This window comes from Bufo gargarizans, chromosome 9 (genome assembly GCF_014858855.1).
Source record: "Bufo gargarizans isolate SCDJY-AF-19 chromosome 9, ASM1485885v1, whole genome shotgun sequence".
NCBI classification, from domain to species: Eukaryota; Metazoa; Chordata; class Amphibia; order Anura; family Bufonidae; genus Bufo; species Bufo gargarizans.
The window spans coordinates 7,229,844-7,248,499 of record NC_058088.1 but is presented as its reverse complement, the minus strand read 5'-3'; the positions used below and the strand labels follow the sequence as shown (position 1 = coordinate 7,248,499).

General features: G+C 46.3%; 1 protein-coding gene and 1 long non-coding RNA gene across 3 annotated transcripts in view; one reads left to right on the top strand and one right to left on the bottom strand.

The window, feature by feature from the left end:
* The first annotated feature begins 4,850 nt into the window (after positions 1–4,850).
* Positions 4,851–18,656, top strand: part of LOC122919910 — a 31,472-nt gene continuing 17,666 nt past the window's right edge. Inside the window, exons 1-2 of the long non-coding RNA XR_006386837.1 lie at positions 4,851–4,921; positions 6,256–6,491. This is a non-coding gene — a long non-coding RNA (uncharacterized LOC122919910). The remainder of the gene's footprint in view (positions 4,922–6,255; positions 6,492–18,656) is intronic.
* The window catches only part of PLEKHG2 (pleckstrin homology and RhoGEF domain containing G2), a 78,548-nt gene continuing 68,169 nt past the window's right edge, over positions 8,278–18,656 (bottom strand). The window contains exons 19-21 of one of the 2 annotated variants that reach the window (XM_044269100.1): positions 18,496–18,606; positions 16,520–17,843; positions 8,278–15,448 (exon numbers count right to left, since the gene is read on the bottom strand). In XM_044269100.1, coding sequence (XP_044125035.1) covers positions 13,050–15,448; positions 16,520–17,843; positions 18,496–18,606 — 3,834 coding nt within the window. In that variant the 3' untranslated portion in view covers positions 8,278–13,049. The remainder of the gene's footprint in view (positions 15,449–16,519; positions 17,844–18,495; positions 18,607–18,656) is intronic. The other variant, XM_044269101.1, reaches the window with a different exon arrangement.

Below are 18,656 nucleotides of genomic sequence, written 5' to 3'. Positions count from 1 at the left end.
TCCTTGTGGCCCCCCATACAGTGCAACGCCTCCTTGTGGCACCCCATACAGTGCAACGCCTTCTTGTGGCCCCCCATACAGTGCAACGCCACCTTGTGGCCCCCCATACAGTGCAACGCCTCCTTGTGGCCCCCCATACAGTGCAACGCCTCCTTGTGGCCCCCCATACAGTGCAACGCCTCCTTGTGGCCCCCCATACAGTGTAACGCCTCCTTGTGGCCCCCCATACAGTGTAACGCCTCCTTGTGGCCCACCATACAGTGTAACGCCACCTTGTGGCCCCCCATACAGTATAACGTCTCCTTGTGGCTGCCCCCATACAGTGCAACGTCTCCTTGTGGCCCCCCATACAGTATAACGTCTCCTTGTGGCCCCCCATACAGTATAACGTCTCCTTGTGGCCCCCCATACAGTATAACGTCTCCTTGTGGCCCCCCATACAGTGTAACGCCTCCTTGTGGCCCCCATACAATGCAACGCCTCCTTGTGGCCCCCTATACAGTGTAACGCCTCCTTGTGGCCCCCTATACAGTGCAACGCCTCCTTGTGGCCCCCATACAGTGCAACGTCTCCTTGTGGCCCCCCATACAGTATAACGTCTCCTTGTGGCCCCCCATACAGTATAACGCCTCCTTGTGGCCCCCCATACAGTATAACGTCTCCTTGTGGCTGCCCCCATACAGTATAACGTCTCCTTGTGGCTGCCCCCATACAGTGCAACGTCTCCTTGTGGCCCCCCATACAGTATAACGTCTCCTTGTGGCCCCCCATACAGTATAACGTCTCCTTGTGGCCCCCCATACAGTATAACGTCTCCTTGTGGCCCCCCATACAGTATAACGTCTCCTTGTGTTTTTTTTTCTTTTAAACGGGTATTTATCGCGATATATATCGTTATCGCGATAAATTTTTTAATATCGTTATCGTCTGAATATTTTTGATATCGTCCAACCCTAGGTGGAACCGAGCCCATGAAGTGCCTACTGCCCTGGTGGAGTGCGCCTTCATCCGGACGGGTGGTACCTTGCCCCGGGAGTGGTACGCCTCGGCAATTGTTTAACGAATCTACCTTGCAATGGTAACCCTAGAAGCCGCAAGACCCTTACGCAGCCCTTCGGGAATGACGAACAAAGAATCTGTCTAAAGAAGCTAGAGGTGGACAGATACATCTTCAGAGCCCGAACCACACCCAGAGTATGGAGAAACTGCTCCCTAGGATGAGATGGGGAAGGGCAAAAGGAAGGGAGGACTATGTCTTCATTGACGTGAAAAGCCGAGACCACCTTCGGTTGAAAAGACGGCATCGGACGGAGCACCGCCTTGTCCTGGTCCAAAACTAGGAACGGTTGCTTGCACGATAGAGCCGCCAACTCCGAAACACGTCTGATGGATGGGAAATGTCGCGTAACGGTTCAAAGGGAGCGGACTGAAGAGACCCCAGGACCAAGTTCAGGTCCCGGGAGGGTAAAGGGGGGCGATAAGGAGGAACAGTATGCGCTACCCCTTGAAGAAAAGTCTTCACCGTACTCTGCGTAGCCAGGGTGCGCTGGAAAAAGATCGACAGCGCCGACGCCTGCCCTTTCAGAGAGCTAAGCACCAGACTAGAATCTAGTCCCAATTGGAGAAAGGAGAGAATATTTGGGAGCGAAAAATGCAATGCCGGAAAATCCCGGTCCTCACAGAACCGGAGAAATGACCTTTAAGTCCTGTAATAGATTCTGGGCGACACGGGCTTCCTGGCCCGAATCATTGTCTGGATGACTTTATCAGGGAAACCTCGATGTTTCAGAATGGCGGTTTCAACAGCCACGCCGTCAAAATGCTGCCCACAAGCTTGCCCACATCCAATGACGCTTCACAGAGGAACTTCCCTGCCTGGGAGATTTGTGAAGCCAAGGGCTGGAGTTCTGTAAGAGGGACCCCCCGCTTGCAAGTCCTGATAGAGGCGTAGAGCCCACTCTGAGAGTACCTTCACCGCCCATGCGGAAGAAAAAATGGGCCTGAGCGCGGAACCACTTGCCGCGAAAATGGACTGAGCCACAGACTCCATGCGGCGATCTACTGGATCCTGAAGCGAGGAGCCGCCCGCCACAGGAATTGCTGTATTTTTGGCCAGACGTGCTACAGGGGGATCCACTTTAGGAGGAGTGGCCCATTTAGAGACAGAGTCTGCCAGAAAAGGGTACAGCAGATCCAGACGCTTTAAAGTACTAAAGCGGCGATCTGGATGGTCCCAAGCCTTAGAGATGACGACGAAAAAGTCGTCATGTAGTGGAAATGTCTCGTTGGACTGCCTTTTGGAGCAAAGAAAAGACACACTCTGGCGGCTGGTAGAGGGAGACTCATCCTGCACTTGGAAGGTTTCCCGTATAGCGGCAATTAGACTTTCTACCATAGCCGCAACCCTGGGAGAGTACTCCGGATCCGTATCGGAATCTGAGTCTCCAATTTCCTCTTTAGACAGCACTACTCCAGGAAGAGATGATGCGTACGAGCGTGACCCCGGAGGGGGAAGCAGACGCGTCCGAGGTGGAGGAATGTCCTGCTCTGTGACGTTTTTGAGAAGTTGCTCGCCCGATGACGGTGCGGCCTGCGTTGGCATGGACTTACTAACCAAGCGACCCATTAGAGACAGGGTGGATTGGGATAACTTGGAGAGGTCCTCCACTGCCCAGGATAGAGCACTGGCCCATTCCGGTTCCATATTGGAAGGACGGTCGGATATCTGTAGAGGGTGGGAAGGGGGGACCTGTTTGGGCGCAGAGCAAGCGGGACAAACAGAGTCCAGCTGGCCGTGTGAAATTTTAACGCTGCATATTGTGCAAGCGTAATAGGTGGTGGCCAGAAGTTTGCGGGGGTCGCTGGTGGGCTCAGACATGGTGGGCACCCTAATACTGGACACAAACTGTAAAAAGACCAAAAGGGATTGTCCTACCAGCGTGTGACCTCAGGTCCTGTGTCCTCCAACACCTCAGAGCTGAGCCGCACGGGATGTCAGGCACCTCCTCCTTGCCCCTGTAGCGCCAGGAATTGGGGCCACTCCCCCGCAAAAGACGGGGGGGGGGCAGGACAAACTACGGTCTGGACGGCCTGAATAGCCGTCCTGATTTAATGAGCCACGGCCTATCGCAGCGGGAAATTAAGCCACGCCCCCGCCAGAACTGCGGCCTGAACGGCAGGAACAGCCGTTTGCTTCTGTGCTTGTAATGGGCCGTGGCCGGAAGCTCTGCAAAGTCACCAGCTAGTGACCCCCGATGTCCGGTGCTGAATCCACCACATCGGGAAAGTAAGAGGGGAAGGGGCGGGGCCGACCTCTGGACAGTCGCTGCGCCCACACCATCACAAATGCTCCCCTGAGAAACCTGCCCCCAGCTGGCTAATGCACCCCCCCACCGAGATGCCGACTTCCCGCCGCAAGAGTGTGTAGCGAGAGGGTTAATAATTACCCTATGTGCTTACTCACCTCACCTTCTTCCTATTCTCTTCACCCTCCGGTGGTGGACCAGAAGGGGCACCCTCTCAGCAGCTGGCACCTCAGTGGCAGGCGCTAGAATAGTGGAAGGTTACCTCATGTGGGTGACCCTTGGCTGGTGGGGAGAGATGCTGCCCTGGTCCTCTTTTCTTCTTGGGGGAGGTAGGACGATGAGGAAAATCGGACACCGGACTCGCTCCCTGGATAGACAGAGTACAGTGGCGTCTCTAGCTTTCAAATTTTGGGGGGGCACACTGGGGGCCAGGACAAAAGTAGGGGGGCAGCTATAACAACGATACATTTACACAAGTACGCTTAGAAATGCTGCGATACTTTACCCAATACCTAAAACCGCAATAGGGAAGAAAAACCCCAATCACTCAGATTTCAACATGTCCTAGCTGCCTGGGGATCTGTGGATGACACTTAGGGCTCTTTCACACTTGTGTTCTTGTCTTCCGGCATAGAGTTCCGTCGTCGAGGCTCTATGCCGGAAGAATCCTGATCAGGATTATCCTAATGCATTCTGACTGGAGTGAAATCCGTTCAGGATGCATCAGGATGTCTTCAGTTCCGGAACAGAACGTTTTTTGGCCGGAGAAAATACCGAAGCATGCTGCGCTTTTTGCTCCGGCCAAAAATCCTGAAGACTTGACGCAAGGCCGGATCCGGAATTAATGCCCATTGAAAGGCATTGATCCGGATCCGGCCTTAAGCTAAACGTCGTTTCGCGCTCGTCCTCTGGCTGGCCCTGTCTGCGTTCAAAATCTGGCGCCTGCGCCGTACCGGTCTTCAGTCGGTGCAGGCGCACTGAGAGGAGGACGCTCGCTCGGCCGCTCCTTCCTCAGTGCACCTGCGCCGGGTGTAGATGTGATGTCATCGGCACAGGCGCATTGAGGAAGGAGCGGCCGAGCGAGTGTCCTCCTCTCAGTGCGCCTGCGCCGCCAGATTTTGAACGCAGACAGGGCCAGCCAGAGGACGAGCGCGTTCGCTGGCCCTGTCAATCAACATGAGGAGGGGGCATCTTTATGAAAGGAGGATGCGGCTGCTATGAGCAAGTAACCGCCCTACTTGCTGGTAGAGAGCTCATTTACATATTATGAAAAGTCCGTTTTTTGAAGAAACTGCCCAACCAAAATGAGTAAGAGCATTATATATTGATAAATTGCATTATAAGGAATTTAAGTTGCAAAAAAAAAAAATATGACTTTAGTGGGGTGACAGAAGCCCTGCAGCTGCTGCCAGTAGTTGAATGAATCTGAATCAGCTAGTCTCAACTAGCGGCACGCTGATTTATGCACAGCACTGCCACCGAGTTTGACTGAGTCTGACTCAACTGGTCAGGGCTGGGGGGCGGGGACGGAGCCGGGGACGCGGCAGCGGTGGGTGGAGACTAGAGAATGAGACGGCAACGGCACCAAGTCAGATCATCAGATGTGAAGATGTCCGGTAGGGCTGCCTAGTGCCTACACAGTGCACAGCAGCGCAGCATAGACCATCCACCACCAAAATGAATGGGGGACATTTTAGTTGGGGGGGCACAGCTTGATGTACTGTCAGAGTAGCCAGGCTACTCGGTTTCCCATACCTAAAAAGGGATAGGAAAAAATAATAAAGCATGATGCCCTGCAAAGCAGTGAGGTCTTCCTCCTGCGACACTAAGCTAAAAACTGAATTGCTCTCTCCAGGCTGGAGGGGGTATAGCCGGAGGAGGAGCTAACACTTTTTTCAGCCTAGTGTCGCCTCCTAGTGGCAGCAGCAGCTATACCCACGGTCCTGTGTCCCCCAATGAACGAGCGAGAAATACATACGGCCGTGTGCATGAGGCCTTACTCGGCCTTTCCTGTGCTTTCTCTGACTACTAAGCGCTTTCTTATCCGTATATGCAGGTCTTTGGGAATTACTGTGTCATCGGAGAACGTCATAGAATCATATATGTGTCTCTTCTGACAATGCTTATGTATCAGCCTTGACCTACTCACCTTGTATTCCTTGCACTTTTATGATAATACTTCAGTAGAACTTGAAAGATATAGCATGCGGGCCGACCGCCATGTTTATGAAGCCCCCGCCATCCCTTTCTCTACACATACGATGTGTCGGGGGAAAAGCAGGCAGAGTTTCAGACTCAAGCCAAGTGCCGTCACTGTTCTTTGCCTGGGGTGACCCCAAAACCAGATGGCGGTTTAAAGGGAACCTGTCACCGGGATTTCGTGTATAGAGCTGAGGACATGGGTTGCTAGATGGCCGCTATCACATCCGCAATACCCAGTCCCCATAGCTCTGTGTGCTGTTATTGTGTACAAAAATAACGATTTGATACATATGCAAATTACCCTGAGATGAGTCCTGTATGTGAGATGAATCAGGGACAGGACTCATCTCAGGTTAATTTGCATATGGATCAAATCGTTATTTTTGTACACAATAAAGGCACACAGAGCTATGGGGACTGGATATTGCGGATGTGCTAGCGGCCATCTAGCAACCCATGTCCTCAGCTCTATACACAAAATCCCGGTGACAGGTTCCCTTTAAACCGCCATCTGGTTGCAGCAAAAAGGACACGCCCCCTGAGCTGTCAGCATGAAATAGATCTAGCAGAGCTGAATGTGGAGATCTCTGGATCCATGTGAGGTACAGCGCTGGTTCTAGCTTTGTTAGAAAGAGACTGTCAAGTACTGTACAATGTCTGATTTTCATCTTTTACATTAATCATGGGATAAGCCCTTTAATTGTACTATGTATATTATACCGTAACATTTAATGTTTTTATTTTATAGGTGGCGTTGGAGTCCCTACACTTCTACAGTCTCCATTGAGAAGGAATGGGTTCAAAACGGGAGCGTTTTACATAGAAACATAGAATGTGTCGGCAGATAAGAACCATTTGGCCCATCTAGTCTGCCCAATATACTGAATACTATGACGGATCTCAATAGCGGAATTGAAAACACTAACGTGAAAGTAGCCTAAGACTGTCTCTGACTTCACAGCTGTAGTTCTCTGGAAACGCCAGGTCAGTGGAAGAGAACTCACAAAAGGGGTGTCCGGCGAGATCACATTTTTTATATAATAGGCCAGGAATGGCCAACCTGCTGCTCTCCAGCTGTTGCAAAACTACAATTCCCAGCATGCCCAGACTGCCTACAACTAGGGGCATGGCGGGAGTTGTAGTTTTACAACAGCTGGAGAGCCGCAGGTTGGCCATCCCTGTAACAGGCTGAATGTGTTTAAAAAACGAAAAAGAAGCATTACTCACAGATCGTTCACCGCTGCTGTTCAGACGCTTACTGGGTCTCCGCACCGTGGTCCCGGCTCGACACACAGGAAATGGGATGCTTGCACAGCAGGTCATCGGTAGCATTGGTGACCTGCTTCACCCAGTGATTGGCTTAGGGGTCATTGCCTATGTCAAGCCGAGACCAGGAAGCATGGACCCGGTCAGCGTCACAACGCCCTATAGGTGGGAAATCAGTGAGGGGAATAATGCTTATTCTTTCTCTTTGGGACATTGATCATTCATCGTACGTCTGTTTATTGGCATGTGTCACACGTCTTTTATTGTGCAAAATTCTGCAACATTTACCCACTTTTTAAAGTGGTCTGTGTTTAAGGACTAGTTTTGTGTTTAGATCCGTTTGAACGATTTTAAAGGGGTTGTCTCATCTGGCCGTTACTAAGGCGAGATGAGACACAGTTCTGACCGCCTCCCGGCTGGGAAAACAGCAGAGCCATCTGGTGCTCTGCTGTTCCTGTAGCTCTCATTGCCGTGCATGAGAGCAGATGAGACAACCCCTTTAAAACTGCTAAAACAGTGAGGCACAACAAGGAATGCTGTTTCCCTAACTCAGAAACCGCATTGCTTGGTGTGCTACGCTCTTTCCGTAGCTCTCATGCACGGCAATGAGAGCTACAGGAACAGCAGAACACCAGAGCGCTCTGCTGTTTTCCCAGCCGGGAGGTGGTCAGAACTGTGTCTCATCTCGCCTTAGTAACGGCCAGATGACACAACCCCTTTAACGCTATATCTGTAAAGAATAAATCAAGGCAACTGGACGTACTGTAGATTTCTTGAAAACGTTTCACTCGTTCTTCCAACGAGCTTTCTCAATTCTGAGTGACTGTACAAGAATTATCTGGGAATAAATATGTAACGGAATCAACATCTGGTAATTATACCCAGCATGGGGTCAAAGGTAATTATACCCAGCATGGGGTCAGAGGTCATTATACCCAGCATGGGGTCAAAGGTGTTGATTCCATTATCCTAATTGGAGTCAGTAGGTGATAATGACCTCCCAGAAAAAGGTGTCAAGACAGCATTGAATGTGGCAGACAATAGATGTCTAACCCCCCCCCCCCCCCCCCCGCCTCTATTTAAGCTTGGCTTCTCCATTTTTACGTAGATGGCCTCCTTCACACCTCGTTTGTACCAATCGGCCTCCTTATCCAAAACACGTACTTGACTGTCCTCAAAGGTGTGACCTGTTTCTTTTAGATGTAAGTACACGGCTGAATCTTGACCAGTACACGGCTGAATCTTGACCAGTACACGGCTGAATCTTGACCAGTACACGGCTGAATCTTGACCAGTACACGGCTGAAAGTGCACGGCTGAATCTTTAACGCTGTTTGCAAAGTTGCAAATTTCTGCATGCATTGGATCAATAAAAAAAATGGTAAATGTTGCACCGAGGAGAGAATATGCTGCCGCACCGCAGGGAAGTGGAACGGCTGCCATACGGGGTCCTTGTAGAGGCTGATTCCTCAAGAGGTCATTGAAATCAATCAACACAGATGAATTGTAGTAATGGCCGGGGCCTCTTTTATTGACAGTACAAAATGATTACACAGATGTAATGTACACTTATATAAAATGAGCCGCAGGTAATGAGGATTAATAACTGCTCGTATGTATTTACACAGGTGACTTTATATTACACCACCCCAGTATACCTAGCATGGGGCTCAGTCTTTATTACACCCCAACAGTAGAGTCCAATATCGCAATGGATGTCAAGAATATGTGAAGTCACAGCAAACTATTGCTACGTACCATTTGGAACTGGAGCAGTATTGGTCCCCAAATATTCTACTGTACAATGCCATTGTGTCCCCCCAATATAGCCCTATCCTACTGTAGTCCATAGGGCAAGCACTTGTCATGAAAGCAAGTATCATTCGGTCCCTACATTACAATCCAAATTTGGTTCGGTTAATCTAAGACTGATTCATTTGGTCTTGTGTTATTTAAAGGGACACTCCATAACAGACTGATACAAAAATATATATGTGTAGTCAGAGTTGGTCCAGTGATCCTGCAGGTACCAGTATGTACAGCACATTTTCCCAGCTGTGATATAGTGCCCATACTGGTGTGGATGAGCAGCTTCGCACAGGGTTCCTGAGATAACTATATTATAAGGAACAGTTCAGTAAGTATTAGAGGGGTACTCCAGTCAGAAGCAATCACTGGATAGGTGATAGTTGCTAGGTGAGTGGGGTCCGGCTACTGGGAACTTTATCGATTACAAGAATGGTGGACCGCGAACCCGAGTTCGGGAAAAGTTTTTTTTTACAGTTCAAATTAACTTATGAAGTTATTACGCGAAGCAATAACTTCAGCTCATCGGAGCCAATACATTCTAATACTGTACGGCGCTCCTGCTCCATATAGTATTAGAACAAATGTTTCATCCGAAGTTGATTCGCACATCCCTACTGATTACCTATCCAAGTACAGCTCAGCCCCATTCACTTCAATGAGCTGCGCCTAGGCCACGTGACCGATAAACGTGACGTCACTAGCCTAGAGATGGCTGCGGTACCACTGTGAGTGCCGGTGCCCTCTCAATCAGCTTTTTGTCTCCGGTGTCAGACCCCCACCAATCAGATACTGATGACCTATCCAGAGAATAGGTCTTCAGTATAAACGTCCCAGAAGACCACTTTAATGAACGGAGATTTCTACTATTGCATTGTATCAAGTCATAATAGAATTTTCGGATGTTTCTGTATTATTCCGAAATTGTGACAGTCCTGTACCTAAGGCGTCTCTTGTCTGCACTGCTCACGTTTCTTTATTTTTTCTTTAACGTGACTTGTCTGATTGTATGGTTTTAAATCAGTTGTTAGTTTCAATACTTCTATAAATTGATCAGGTTTTCTCCACGCTCATATGCATGACGGAGGCCAAGATGACAGATTTACAGAGGAGAGTGAAGGATCGCAGCATTAACGCGACCACGACGTGGCTTCAGGGATTTCCTATGGGATGAAAAGGTTAAAAGTGACCTAGCAACATACGCGGCCACCGTTCCATTAGGAGTTCTGAAAATAGCGGAGTGCTCTGTTATTTCTGGCAGTTTAATAGGAGGGAATGGAGTGGTGGCCACACTTGCAAGGTGCACTCTGTATTAATTTTTATGGGAAGTGAATGGAGGGCACGCCGAGTGTGCATGGTGCACTCTCATTTACCGTGGGGGCTCCTTTGTAGAGATAGGTGTGTTCCCCATCACCTAGCTATAATGGCCGCTGATACTAGCATTAATCCTAGATTTTAAGTAAACGTGTTGTCTATCCTGTTCCCACGCTGATGCTGGAACGCATAATGGATACTGGTTGAGTATCTGGTGCCAACTACTTCAGACACACACCTATAACATGAGTTACCCCTGTCCTATTAGACAATATGGATGTCATAGAGGGGGCCCCCTACTTGGGATCCCCTTCTATGAGTCAGAAGGTAGAGTATCTGTAATAGCAGCTCTCACTGTCAAAGGATTGTCCCAAATGGACCTCGTAGTATGGGGTCTCCTGCTCTGCGTGTATTTAATGGTTGCCCTTTCATCTGAGCTGGTCCTGTGTAATTCTTCATATTTACTATAAAAAAAAACTCACTTGCAAAAACTGAAGCAAAGTGAATGATGACGCATAATGCAACACGTCACGAGAAAAGGAGCTGATTGTGCAAGAGTGGGCAGATATTTCAGCAGGTCTTAGAAGACACCTACATCTCTATGGCCACCTTAAAATGAGCGCCTCCCAAGACGGAGGAGAATGACTATAAGTGATCACATTCTGAAGCCGGTTGGCGGTTTTGCTCACATACATTACTTCTTACCAGTCTCTACATTCTCTAGCAACCTACTTTTCTTCACCTCACAAACACAACCTCAAAGGGGTTGTCCACGTTTTTGTTAGAAGGTACATCCATCTATAAAGCGAATTCCCCCGAAACCAAACAACCGATAGAACATGAGATATATATGATTGCCGTCGTCTTTATAATTGTTATTCTCTCACATTCATTTCAGTGGTTCGGTTTGCAGAGTCTTCGTCTGTGTGTAGGGACAGATTGCAGCTTCCACGTGCAGACCAAAAGGACGCGGATCTGCAAAAAATACGGATGACCTATCCTTGTTCGCAAATCGGTTCTATCTTTTTTGCAGGGCTACGGAAGGGACATTCGGATGCGGACAGCATATAGTGTGCTGTCCAAATCCACATGGGATGTATATTGAATAGAAAAATCATCCATACCGAATTTTGCTGTGATTCTGTGGCAAAATTGACAAGGAGCCTGCAGAGAAATCAACATGTAGATTTCTCGTCTTGCTGCAGATCAGTCACGCATTTCACTCCCTGCCTTGCAGGTCAGCTTCTGTGCTGATTTATTTTCTGCATGTAAATTAGTTTTTTGTAAAATCTCGTCCACTTTGCTGGTACTGTAATATTTTAAATTGGATGGAAAATCCACATTGTATTTGCCCCTACGTAAACATACCAATAAAAGTGATCATTTTATTGTCTAAAAAGACGGGAGAAAGAGATCCTGCTGAACATGTCAGGTTGTGATTTGTAAGTAGTTGATTTTTTGCATGGGATGTTACTTCAATCTGTAAAGTGCTAAAATGAGAGAATGACATAAGTGCTCAGACTGGAGGATGTCGCATCCGTCCCAGATTTCATAGTACTGCATATTTGCACTTGACAAATGGTGGGGGTGATGCTCCCCTGACATTTGTTTTGATCTACATTAGAAAGGACTAAGGGGGTCATTTATTAAGACCGGTGTCTTAGAGGCAGGCTCTGGTGTTTTAGAAGCAGGCGCCAGCCTCTACATAACTTCAGCGCATCCTCCGCCGGTCTCCCTTAGGACTTGTTGAAATTCAACATTCCCGACCCTCGTCTCCCATGCCTCAGCTGTCGGAGGATAGTTAGGAAGCCTCAATACAGGCAGCTGACTTCTCCCTGTTGGCTGTGAGTACTGCTGTGCAGGGAAAATTTAGTAGGGAACGCAGAACTAAATTGGCACTGCAGCCCTTTATTCTCAAGACCAGTGGTTGGACCCCCAACGATGATCCAAGGATTATGCCATCACTTTTCTATGGAATGCAGGCTATATATAAGGGTCTGGCCTTTGACAGGAGGGACGTAAGCCACTGAGAATTTCTTCTTTGTGTCGAGATTAAAGCAATTTGGATAATAAGAGTGACGAAATTTCAGAAAATGATGTTCCCTAATGAAGCCACTACTCTGGTGATCGACACAGTCATTAATATGTGCTAGTTTTAAGACTGGCATCATGAGTTCACAGACCTTCTACAATTTAGTAAGTATTTGTTCAAGACAAGAGGTTCCTCTGGATGTTCCAGGCTCTAACATTGCAGAGAGGCCCTGCTACAAGAGGATGTTAAAGGTTCAGGAGAAGACCCAGGTGAAGACGACTTTGGGTTAATTTACCGTTTATTTTTTGTTTTTGTTTTGATGGACCTGAGGATTCATAATCCGACATGACCATTTACATGGACATGTGGATCACAAGGAATGTATTCCAGCACCATGAGTTCACAGACCTTCTACTATGTGGTAAGTATTTGTTTAAGAAGAAGACCCTGAATCCACCAAAAGACAAGTGGTTCCCCTGGATGGTCTAGGCTCTAGGATTGCAAAGAGGCTCTGCTACAAGGGAATATGAAAGGTTCAGCAGAAAACCCAGTTGAAGACGACTTTGGGATAATTTGCCCTTTTGGTGGTCCTGAGGAATTACATGGACATGTGGATCACAATCAAGGAGGAATATATTCTTCCAATTATGAATGTTTTTCTATATGGCACATTTTTATGTGTAGTATCTACAGTATGTATCCCATAAAGTTATCCCTTATACTTATGTTTTGTACTATGAAACAGAATACACTGCAATAAAACCGACTCTCATGACATATTGTCTTGCGTCCATAACTTGGTGGGGGGGGGGGGGGTGATAAAGGGTATTAAAAAGTATCAACGTATACCTTCCTCTGGTGTACGTTTGGCAATAAAAAGACTTTAAGGTGGATCTTTGCAGCGAAAAACAGAAAAACATAGTTCATTGTTAAGTGCAACTTCAGTGAACCTCCTACTATTAAGTCCTGCTGACTGACCGTCTTGTGGTCCGCCATATTGGCACATAACAATGCTCTACATAGAAACAAAGTGCAGACTGGTATATTATTGTGTCTATGTTTGGCATGTATTTTTCTTCTAGAGGACATCTCTTTTTTTTTATACTGGAGCCTTCCCACCCTCATCATTTTTTCTTGTAATTCACATTTTTATGCTCTAAGGTGCTTCCATTAACGTTTATCTTCCTTGAAGAGAATGTCTCTGGAGCTTGCAGCAGGGGGTGTGTTAGACTCACCTGGGCGTTACTAAAAGATGCAATTCTGCCACTTCCACCAATTTGTATGTTAACAGTGGTGGAATAGCTCGCCTTTAAAGTGGCTTTTTCTTTGGTGTCATTAGAGTCCATCTTCTCTGTACTTTCATAATGCTCTAAGATTTCGCTAGGCTCTTCCATCGGGGAATGTGAAGCCGTGAAATTCAAGGATGTGTTATTGTTGAAGAAAAAATTTGGTCCTATATCCAGAGACTTGCATTGTCTGAATGAAGATGAAGACCTCAAGTCATACTTCTTTTCGAAGTTTGTAGATTTCTGTGTTTTGAAGGGCACATACTTTGTGCGTAGTTCACGGACATCGGGCCAATGGATGCTGGTTAACTCGTGAGCACTGATTCCAGTGGTATGGGAATTTGACTCAGAAGCCAAACACGGGGGTGATCTGCTTGAACACCAAAATGTATTTTCTTCGTTCAAGGACCCAACTGGTGAATGCAGAGCCCTTGGGCTGATGGGATTGTCTCCAGTGCTGTGTATATTACTTGCAAAGGATCTCCTTGAATGGAGAGGAAATCCAGGAGACCAGGGACAAGGTGGAGGACTTGTGCAAGTCGGAGTCGAATTTGCAGATGATGAAGATGATCGCTCCAGATTACTAAAGGAAAGAGGAGTAAATGAACATGCTCTTGTCTTAGAGAAGGATGGGACTCGTGGAGATTTTGGACATACTGGGTTTTGACTTGGGGGAGGAGAAAACATTCTAGAGCGTAATGTCAGTGGGGACTGAACCCGCGAATTTGGTTCAGATACTGTGGATGATGGAGTTTGCCTAACGGAAGGTGGACAAGGGATTGCGATAAGGACTGCTGAACCCGGAGAAAGACAAACTGGTCTGTCTGTATTATTTCCCTTTTGGTAGGCAGAAGATAAAGACTTGTGGGATCCTTCATTTGTTGAAATAGTTGGTGCTGTTTTGAAATCCAGTTTATTTGCCTCACCGACTTTTCGGTTTTCTGCCAAAACTGTATTCTTAAGGGCTCTGGGTTTTGGATCACTTAGTAAAAGTCCAGAATAAAGTGAATTTCTGTATGGTGATGGGCTAGGAATAGAGGGTTGGGACCTTATGACTGGAATATGTGTGTCTGAACTTCTAGACTTTGTCATGGGGCTTCTTCTTGGAAGAGTCTGCAGAGACTCTAGGTTATTTTTGGACAGTGCTACTGCTTTCGACAACTTCCTCTGCAAAATTGGAGGAGATAAGAAGCCAGGGGTTGCCACAGCTGCCTGCTGCTTTTTAATTTGTGAATTTGGCTTGATTATATCTTGAAATTCTTTGTCAGTCAAAGTGTTTGCCTTAAAGGACGATGAACGAGTAGCCATATTTAGTTTTTTTGAGGTGTTTGCATTTTTGGATGATGGAATAGAAGAGTCAAGCTGCAGACGTTGCATGACATCCATAACTGCTGGGGAGACTCCCCTGACTTTTTGTGATTCAGAGGTGGTAATTGCAGGTGAATTGTGTGATGGTGTACGGTTATTGTCCAAGCTTGTATGGTCTTCATTCTTTGGAGTGTTTGTGGGAGCAGGGGACTTTGTTCCACATGAATTAGTAGGCTCATCGCTATTGGCTCTGGTTTCATATGATAAATCAACCAGCTCCTTCATATTTATGATAACCATAGTCTCTGGATCTTCACCAGAAGTTTCTCCTGCTTTATTTATAGTGTGCTGATCATCTGTGTGGTGCTTGGATGCCTCAGGTTTTATTAATTCAACCTGTTTTTCTTCAAAGTCATGGATTTCTGAAATGGCTGCTGTTGGTTCGACTTGAAGGTTATTTGATGCCATTGAGAAGTTGACTTTCTCTGGTACATTGATCTCTAATACACTAGTTTCCCATTCCTCACAATTATCACAGGTCACAGGAGATTCTTTAACTTTTACAAAGCATGGTTCAGATGTATGGATGTTGCCTGATGTGGCATCATTGGAGGTCGGTGTTGGTTCATGAGTGGATTCATAATTCACCAGTGGTTTTTCTTCCTGTTTGCACACATCAAATGAGAGCTCTTGACATTCCTTTATTTCTGTAGGATATCTCTCCTCTGCAGGTAAAGCTACTTCAGCTAACTTATCTGGTGTTGGTAACGGGACTTGTTCTTTTGTAGGGTACCGGATTATTAAGGACTCCTTTTTCTGAAGATCCAAAGCGCTCTCACGTGCTGCTGGAAGGATGAGACCATTTTCTTGAACACAATTAATGTGAAGCAAGGTCTCATGAATCTTGAGATGTCCATACAACTGGGGTTCTACATTATGGAAAAAAAAAACATGAATGAAAACAAAAATCCTCATAAGTAGTTGACAACATAAAAATTGCAATTGCGAATCTGTGGGCAGCACTGTAAGTAACTGTAACATTTAAAGGCTAATGACACCTGTGAGGGCATTTTTTTTTTTACTTAAATGTATGTATTTTGTCTAAGAAAAAGTTTTGTAATAGATTTTGATGAAAATTTTTGCTTTGCCTGGTTTCTGCGGCTTCTATGTTTCAGAGTACATAGCAGTCTGCAGAATGGTGTTCACAGTGAGATTTGTCATACTGGCAGTCTTATGACCTCTTTCTCCTGATCTATCTTTTTAAGCTGATTTTGATTTGGCCATCAATACACTTGGGAGAGGAATAAGAGGGCCTGGAGACCAAGCCATAAGTCTTATTTATTTCACTGTGAACATTATTTTGTAGCCTGCTATGTACCGTGATTCATGGTACTTTTGACTTTTGATAGGTTGACCCTCTCACTTTTGCCACAATATGATTTGCATATGCTAACTTTAGTTGGGGCATGAGGATCCCTTTTGGTTTTTTTTTCTATGTATTTGTGATTCATGGAAGCTGCAAAAGCTACAAACAATGTTTTTCAGCCAAAGAGGCATGTATTTAAGTAAAAGGTAATATGCTCTTAAGATGTCCTTTAAAGAGAACCTGTCACATACAGTATATACTACTTTAACCACAGGCATGACATAACAACAGGTGTCCGGATTAGTACTGCAGTATTTTAGAGAAATCATGGTTTTAATATGTGTCAGGCTTGGGGAGAAGTGTCCACTGGGTGACTTCTCATCTGACTTCATCTTGTCAATCAAGTTGAGTAATGTAGGGAGAGCTTGACACTAGCTGCAAGCCATTAATACAACCCCAGTCTCCAAGCTCTATGAGGGCATGTACACGTCATAGAGGGAGGTCTCCCATTTCAACGCCCAAGCTTTGGAAGACATGCTGCATCCATACTATTTATTTGAATTACCAACATGCAATGCTGTATATTAATCAAAGATACATGTAAAATGTGTCCTTAGCCTCATATTATTCTTACCTGTCTTTTGTCTGTCACCAGTACTTTCCTCCATGACCTGAGGGAGGGTCTTTACCGTCGCTTTCTTTTGAACATCTGAGGTCTTGATGCCCCCGTGTTTCTTCTGAGTCTTCATCCTGCCGATCTTTTCACTGTACATCTTTGCCAGCAATTGCACTTTGTTAATAATTTTCTCTGAGTTTTCAATAAGACATATATCATCAGCTTCATAGAGACCAATGCTGGAAGAACAGAAAGTTGCTTTATTTGTGTGACCAGGCAGTCCTTCACATCCTGTCTTCACCTGTGAGTCCTGTTTGTTGGTATTCTCTTCCTCTGTGTGTTTCTGTTGTTCCTTTGCCGATTCTTTTTTCGAAGGAACTTCTTTTGGTAATTGACCTCCAATTTCTAAATCAGATTCTTCAACAATAACCAACTCACCACCTGGCTCTTCCTTGTCTTTTCTCCTTGATTTCCCATTTATCAATGACCTCCCAATTTCTGCATTACTTGGCTTCTCCTTTTCTTTCCAAGCCTTTCGTATCTCAGCACAAGACTTGTACTCTAATTCCTGCTCCTCCAGTTCATCTTTGCTGATTTCTACTTTGGTTTTTGCTACTTCGACAGCCTGGGACAAAGGTTTCCTTTGGCAATTTGCTTGCTTTGATTCTGTAGCACACCCGTTGGTCTTACATTTACTTTTTTCACGATCTTTTTTGACTTCTTGCTGCAGAATGTAATTGAATCTCAAGATAGAGTCTTTAACCACACCTGTGGGAATGTAGGAAATGCTCTCCTCTTTACTTAGATATGAGGCTCCAGCATCTGCAGTATCATAGTAATTTTTGATCCTTTCAATCAACAGGCGGTCATCTGGGGTCAGGGTGGAGTCTCTTTTAACCTTCAAGTTTTTTTCTTTCTTTTCTGAAATTGTCTTCTTTGTATCTATTGGTTCAGCAACTTCAACCTTCTCTTTAAACTCAGAAGATTCATCCTCATCTTCACCAGGCAATACTGACAGCTGAACCTTCTCATGTTTAGCATCATCTGTTCTGCAGATGGTGGCTTCATCATCTGCTTGCCTAGGCACTTCCAAGAGAGTATTCTCTACAGAGGAGTGTCCGCTCTCTTTGTTCATCAAGTCTTCATCTGATGATCCAATGCAGAAAGGAACCTCAGGGCCATCTTGACTGGGTTCCAGGTTCCTCAGCTCATCCAGAGAGGAAGCTAAGTCACCACTCAAAGATACTTCTGGTGTCTCACCAAGTAAGTTGCAACTTGTTTTCTCAGTCTCAGTGAGGTCTTCTGTGGATCTGGATTGTCCCAGCTCACAGTTTTCAGATACCTAGCCAAAAAGAGACCACAAAAAAATATTATTTTGATATGTAGAAATTTCCTTTAACTGTTTAGATCAAGGGTGCAGAACATTTTTAGTTCAGAGGTCCCCATTGTCAGATTGTCTCATTCCCAAGGACCACAATGAGACTTTAGTGTTACACTGGTGGCCCATACCTCCGCTGTCCCGTCCCTCTGGTCCCTCTGATGTCCCAGCAGTTAAGACCCACTTACCCTTCTCTGCCTATCAGCCAGCGTTCCACATGTCTCTTTCTGCTGCAGGCTGCAACCTATGCTTCCCGGCTAGGTCTTTTATGTCTGTGCCTAGGGCACAAGCTCTCTGGCTCTTAAAGGGCTAGTTTGTGCCCACCCTAGTCTTCACCTGCAAATGGCTGGCCACCTCAGAGTACTTAAGGCACCTTCCCCTAGGGGAGGGTACCTGAGCAATAGGTAGTCTAGTTTGCTAGTTCCATGCAAAGTTGTGCTATTCTTTTTGTCTGCATGTGTACCAACTTCTGCTTGTTTACAGATTCTGACACTCTTCTGCCTGAGCTGACCTGTGCCTTTTTACCATTTTGACCCTTTGCTGCCTGACCTGACTTTGGACTTGTTTCGTGGACTTGCACAAACTCTGCCTGCCTTGATCTCAGCCTGTTACTGACTTTGAGGATTGCCTGATCCCTCGATGCTTGGCACCAGTGTCTCTGGGTCAACACTGGGACTAGTCCAAGAGGTGGTGGTCCGGTGGCTGCCCTGCAGTAAAGTCCAGATCCCTGTATAGGGAACAAAAAGGTGAATACCAGGGGACGGCCAGGCCCTTAGA